Raw genomic sequence first — 6,651 nt, 5'->3', positions numbered from 1 at the left:
TGCCAAAATATTTAGAGTGTACGTTTAGGACGGAAACGTTCACTTGCTCTTGCACTTTTAATCCTCAAAGCGAAAAAAAGCAGAGCAAAACGAAACTGCAAGCACCATGAACAGCTCCTCCCGAGCCACACTAGGAGTACAGAGATGCCCCCGCCCCATCCCCAACGGGGTGGGCTGAGCTCAGCAGCACTGTGGGACAGGGGAGGGTCTCTGGGGTGCAGGCATTGCACGGAAGCTGTTTACGAGTGAGGCGCGCTGACGGGAACTCTGCAGTGTGACGCTACAAGACTCGTTTTATCCTGCGCAGGATCTTTCATTCTGCAGTGGACCACCGCGGACCCTTTTGATAGACAGCTTTGGCAAACTTTTAACAGGCTCAGTGGCCGAGCAGCAAGCAGCGCTAAAACCCGAGATATGGGCACCTGAAGCAACAGGACGTCGCAATTAACAAAACTGCGCATTTCTAAAGGAACGGGGAGCGATGGCTGTGCAAGCTGCGGTTATGAACCCCCATTTCATCCCTTTCTGCTTCCCCGGCTCACTGACGGACTACGAGTTAGAGAAGAGTTACGAGGACGCTGGTCTGCTTGCGGAAGCGGAGAGTGGGGAGTTCAAGGAGACGACCCGGGACCTTCTGAGCTTCATCGACTCCGCTTCCAGCAACATCAAACTGGCGCTGGACAAGCCAGTAAAGTCCAAGCGGAAGGTGAACCATCGGAAGTACCTGCAGAAGCAGATCAAGCGCTGCACGGGCATGGTCAGCTCGGGCCAGGAGGGGGCCTCCAAAGGGCAGCCAGCCTCCCCCTCGGGCTTGGGCGGCTTCCACTGCAGACCGCCCCCGAAGAGGGACCAGGCGCAGTCGAGCCTTCAGAGCAAAAGCCTAGCCGCCCTCTTCGACAACACCAACGAGGTCCGTGGCGAGAAGAGCAAGAAGGTGCCCCTTAGGAACCGCAACCTGCCCCCGTCCTTCTTCACGGAGCCCGCACAAGCCGCCGGAGGCCCTGGCGTGGACCTCCCGGACACAGAGCGGTACAGTGCCGAGGCCGTCGAGCTATTAGAGCTTCTCGGCACGGATTATAGCGGTGTGATAACAGAGCAGGACGTCTTCCAGGCGGCCTCCGTCAGGGCGCACCCGGACCTGGCCGTGCAGCACGCGCTGTACGAGCCGCACCCGCTGCTGGAAGGCCTGGTGTACCCGGATCCCTGGAGCCCCTCCGGAACCTCCAAGAGGAGCCTCCCGGGGTTCATTGGCCTTCAGCCCGTGTACACCTCCCACCCGGACCCTCCATTGAGCTCCCCAGCGGAGGAGCACCCGTCGCATCTCCCAGCCTTTGCGCCCTTCTTTGCTGAGTGCGCGCTTCCGCCGGCGCCTTATGACTTCACTTCCGGTTACAGTAGAGCGGGGTACCCTGCCCTTTAGGCCCTGGTGTCACCTGTATTATCGTTTGGTGGACTTCAGCGAAATGCAGCAGTGAAAGATTGGTACTTAATATAGAACAATGAATCTGCAACGTTTAATTTGAACAGTAAGTTTGGTACCCTTCACGTGATGTAAAACGGCAAACAGTTTTACTTACAGATATCCTACCAACTGAACACAGTCGCGTTTCCTGAAAGCAGCTGAGAATAATGACTGCATAACAGACCCGATCACAACTCAGCATAAGGTTGCACCGGCCCAGCTCAGTAAAAGAGGTGTTGCAATTTGTACTTTGCAGAGACTTGAGTGTCTGGCATACATCTACATTTCCTTGTATGAGTCAGCTAAAGAAAGTTACAGGTTATTTAAATATTTGATACAGAAGGCTACTTTATCATCTAGTATAGGGTTTGAGTATTCCCACGACTCTATTGTTTTTTTTGTTTAGTACCCTTTGGGATAGACAATTCCATAACTTTATATTTTCACACTAGCAGCCCATGCCCTTACTTAAATTTCCGTCTCGGTTTCAGTGTTTGGAAGCCAGAAATGTTTGTGGCGGGAATATTAATTTTAAGAGTAATCACAGATTGCTTGAAATGCATTTGCGGAATATCATGATTGGCAAGTGACTCCAAGTCATGTGTGGCACTTTGAGCTAGACCTATCTGTTTGCCATCACCATTTGCATGTTGAAAGATTTTATCCTATACCTACAGTGTTAAAAAAATACAACTGCTATTTCCAGATAGCATCATTCAATTACATAAACGCCAAGGCAGGCTAGTAGTATCACTCATTACTTGGAGCTTCTTATCAGCTATGTTGAATATATTATCCTCCTCTAAAGCCTTAGAGCACACACATGCAATTTAGATGTCATCTAGTCTTAAAATCTTTGTTGGTTTCACTGTCAAAACTTGATATTTGTTATTGTCGCTATAGCGGACAAGTTGTCCTGCGCAATGCAAGTTTTTTTTGCAAAAAAAGAAGGACTCAATAAAGGTGGCCCAAATGGTGTGTGGATCCTTTAGTCTTCCTTCCTTTATGCTGTAACCTTGTGGTTCTGTTACAAGTTCAGCTTATTTGTTTCACCACAAAGCTTCAGCTTATTTATTTCACAAAACTATTTTCACAAGGTCTGATTCTGCTAGGTAAATCAGCGAGACTTATTAAATTATTGCATTTCTGTTCTGCTGTCATATTTGTAAGCTGCTACTATATCATTAGGCCATCAGTCCGAGCTTTTTAACGGATGTGACTTTGGACTTGGAGAGTTGTGATGTTGCAATTACGTGTCTATGATTGTCTACAAATCCCAGAATGTATAGCGCTGTTGCCTAAAGGATCATCCCACTGAACATGTTTACAGTAACGTGCAGTGCACGTAGTGTTTTCATTGTAGTGCTCAGGATACTTTTGAATCCATATTTTCAGCACTTGACACTGTCCAATTTTGAATATTGGTGAAGTTCAATTTTCTTCCAGCACCAAATTCAGATATATCCCACTCTAGTGCTTACAAGTGGAGTGGGTCATATGGCTCAGTGGACCGATAGGGTTGATTACATGAAAATACCAGTTGAGCCCAGGTAGGCACCAGTCCAAACATTGATGTTAAGAGATTGTGATATAAACTGGAATTACGAGCAGGGGTCTAAGTAATAACTTGAAACACACTAGGAAAACCCTCATATCCCATGAAAAGGAAGACTGATGCTTTTCTTCTAATCTTGCGTTTGTTGTAAACTAAGTCCCAGAGAGTTAGAGAAATTAACAAGGGACAGGGAGTCCTGCTTACAACTTGGTCAAGACAAGCCCACCAGTTTGTCAGACATGGCAATAGTTGTGACAACCTTTGCAGGTTTGTCTCATGTAATGCACAAGTAATAATGGCTGGGCGCCAACATCATTTTATGTACGACCTAGTTGACAATGACAAGGTTGTCTTTCAGCCTCATTTGACACACAGCAAATGCAAATGTGCATAGCTGACTAGCACAGATAAAACGCTTTTGCGTGGATGTTTATTTATGTATGCATATTGACATAAACATGCATCATGTTTTTGATATTGTTGAATAGCCTTTATCATACCTTGTAAGAGACGATGCACTGACTTAATGTGACTTGTGCTAGTGCGATTAATGTGTGTAGCAGTTGTACGAGCGTGTAAGAATTGGTGTTAGCCATAACATGTTTTGCATGCTTTCAAGTGGCCATATTGTATGTGACAGTTATACTGATTTTTTTTTTTTTTACATAAAAGCACTTTGAATATTTGGACTAGTTTAACTTTTGTCATTATAAGCGGAAATCGATAACTAAAACTGATCAAAATGCTGTCTGATTAAAAGCCAGGACACATTTGGATTGTTGCTTATAAATGACATGTGCTCATTGGTAGCTATGGTTTTACCTCAGAGGTGGGGAAAACACTTTCAAGCCTCCTTGGATCATTAACTTAAAGCAAACAATTTGGGCAGTATTGCTGTAAGTTTTGTATGCTCAAAATGGTCCGAAATCTGCATTGGTTCATGTTGGCTGTTTGCCCCAAAAAAGAACAGAGAACAATCAGTTATTCTAATGGGTCATATTACATAACCAATTTGCACAAGTATGAAAATGGAACAAATTGATTTTTGTTTATAGTTTTCTCCAAATCGGGCACGGAGAACGGTCATTTTGTGAAATGTAATTTTATTTTACAGATTTAAAAAAAAGAGCAAATCACAGATGTAGTGTAAAATCAATTGGTTCGATTTTCCGTGCTAGTGGAAATCTTTGTTACATAGCTCGGATTAAGCTTGTGTAAATACGAGCATGCTGTATTCCCTATTTAGATAAGAAGAACATATTTGATTATTTGTTAAAATGAACGTAAAATGACTCCGTAGTGTGCAGCCTGCTGGCCTGGTACAGCAGGCAGGATAACAGAGCACATTGACACATCACTGGTCTTTTTATAAACACATCAGTTTTTATTGGAGTTCGTTTAAAGTTTCTTTTCGTACTTTCTTAAGAAAGTAACAACGTTATGTAATGCAATGCTGCTTAATCTACTGATGTGAGTTATAATATGCTGGTAGGCGAGAGCGCTGCATTTAGGCACTACTGCAGGTGCATATTTATTGAGTTGGCTTTCATTGTCACACAGAGAGACTATAGCTCTTACGGAGGCACTGACATTGCAGGGTTCTTAGTAAATGAATGGTGGGGACTATAAGCAGCTCCTTTGCTGCTGTCTCTTTAAGGGATCTACAATTGTGACAATGTACAGTCTTCTGGAGTGAAAAGGCAAACAAAAAGGCCAGTCAGTGGTGCACTCTGTTCCTGACCCACATACATCAATCAAGGTCTTTTTAAAAATTCTGGGCCGAATGTAGTCTTTATCAATAATTAACTTTTTTTCTACAGGACAACCATTCAACTTATCTACCCATCAAAAACTGTCAATGGATCTAAAAGTGCTGTATTTTATTGGTGGGAATATTGCAGAATGGTGTTTGTGCTTCACTTCGCAAGCGAAAAAAGGCTATCATGTAAATTGAATATTTTATTGACATGTCCGTTTATTACTGTTTCAAAAAACCTGTAGGAGCAGATAGCGGATGTTTCTAATCAATAAATTATTTTTGGTGACAAAAGCATTCATTGCGTGTTTGGATGACAGTAAATGCAGGTAGTTTCAGAACAGTGAGACATTATTTCAAGGCTATTTAGAGTAGAAGACTGAATTTTGAAGACACTTGTTACATTTGCAGAGAGCGTCCTCATAATAGTAATTATAGCAACTTTTTTTTTTTATAGCAGTTCATACCCACTTTTGCCGCCGCTTCTAAGCAATGTACCAGTTTTAATCCATGTGTTAATATTTCCCATTTTCAGGGGGGTAAGGAAGGAGGAAGGGTGGTTGAGGCCCATGGCTCAAATCTCCGGCAGTATGAGCAGATGCTCGTTAATACATTGGCATGAGGGCTCCACATAAAGTCACAAACGTGCGTGCAGCAGATCAGAGAACAGCAAAGAAAGACAACGATGGGGTGTGCTGCCTGTTAGTGTTCAGCTATTGAAGTAGGAAGAAAGTACTTTGGGAGAACGAAAAAACGACTGGGGGATTCTAGGATTTTGTTTGGTGTGCCAGCCAATGCCTTAAAACTGCATGGGTTAGACTTTTCATTTAATGAAACATTAGCAGGTGTTGTAGATGTCGACTACCTTGAGTGCCCAGAACGCAAAAGGGAAGCGTGTCACACCACCCTGTGTACCATAAGCCACAAGCAGAAACTGAAAAATCTATACAGTGTCATAACATTTAATGGGATGACAATAGCTACAACCCTGATATCCTTTGACCGGCCCTCGCATCTAAAAAGAAAATTACTGTTAGTCATGGCTTGCAGGTTAGATTTATTGGGCCCGATTTCAGTGCTGGCTGTCTGACGTCAGCAGAGGTGGCCCAGTTGATGCCATATTCGCATATACAGTGGCTCGCTTTCAAAGCTACATTTTAAGAGGAAATGAAAAATCCTGTGCTTATGGATTGCTCTAAATTCTAAGGCAGAACACGCTACAAATATTAATTATAAATGAGGGGTTAGGATTAATGTTGGGGTGTGCAGCAGCTCAGTCCATTAGTAGTATCAAAAGGTTGCCTCTAATGCCATAGCGAGTGAAGCGGGCTCAATGATCAACACATTGAACGGATTGTGTGATTAGCCTTGGTGAAAGTGTCTCACTGCTTCAACTACACTACAGGTTTTGCTTGTTCTCTACTGTGGCTTGGGTTTTATGGGTGTCCTTTCAAGCCTTCATTCAGTACTCTTTCAGTATTCAGTTTCACTCTCCTGGTTTTGTCTTCTACCACGCCAACCTTCCCAAGCATGCGGGCCCCGCCACGTTTTAATTGTCCGTGTCTCCCATTTCTTCCCTAATTCCACTTCATTTAAAATTATGGTTTCTCAATTTCCTCTTTTGCCTTCTGCCGTCCATTTAATTCAAACTTGAAATGTTTCCCATATTGAGTTACAAAGATTATAAAAAAAAAAACTATGCAATACATCTCTTTTCATCCTGGGCACTCTGAGACACCTTGGACTGTCCCATGGACCCTAGGTCCAGGGGTCCCCACCCGGGACCTGTGAAAGCTCTGACCTGGGGTTCAGTTGGGTCTTTTCTGCCCACCGAATCATGAGAGCTCTCTCAAGGCACTCTGCGCCACAAAGGTCTAG

General features: G+C 43.8%; 1 protein-coding gene across 1 annotated transcript; it reads left to right on the top strand.

Moving 5' to 3' along the window:
• The first annotated feature begins 245 nt into the window (after positions 1 to 245).
• Positions 246 to 4,940, top strand: FAM181B (family with sequence similarity 181 member B). The gene has a single exon (XM_086933909.1). It carries the CDS (start codon positions 482 to 484, stop codon positions 1,418 to 1,420), a length of 939 nt encoding a protein of 312 aa, XP_086790035.1. The 5' UTR covers positions 246 to 481; the 3' UTR covers positions 1,421 to 4,940.
• The last annotated feature ends 1,711 nt before the right edge of the window (positions 4,941 to 6,651 follow it).

Source organism: Lissotriton vulgaris, chromosome 8, assembly GCF_964263255.1.
Source record: "Lissotriton vulgaris chromosome 8, aLisVul1.2, whole genome shotgun sequence".
Classification (NCBI taxonomy): Eukaryota; Metazoa; Chordata; class Amphibia; order Caudata; family Salamandridae; genus Lissotriton; species Lissotriton vulgaris.
The sequence above is the reverse complement of the archived record's forward strand: the minus strand, read 5'-3'. Positions and strand labels throughout refer to the sequence as shown.

Coding starts and splice junctions, on each gene's coding strand:
- FAM181B (XM_086933909.1), top strand. CDS start 482: ATGGCTGTGCAAGCTGCGGTTATGAACCCCCATTTCATCCCTTTCTGC.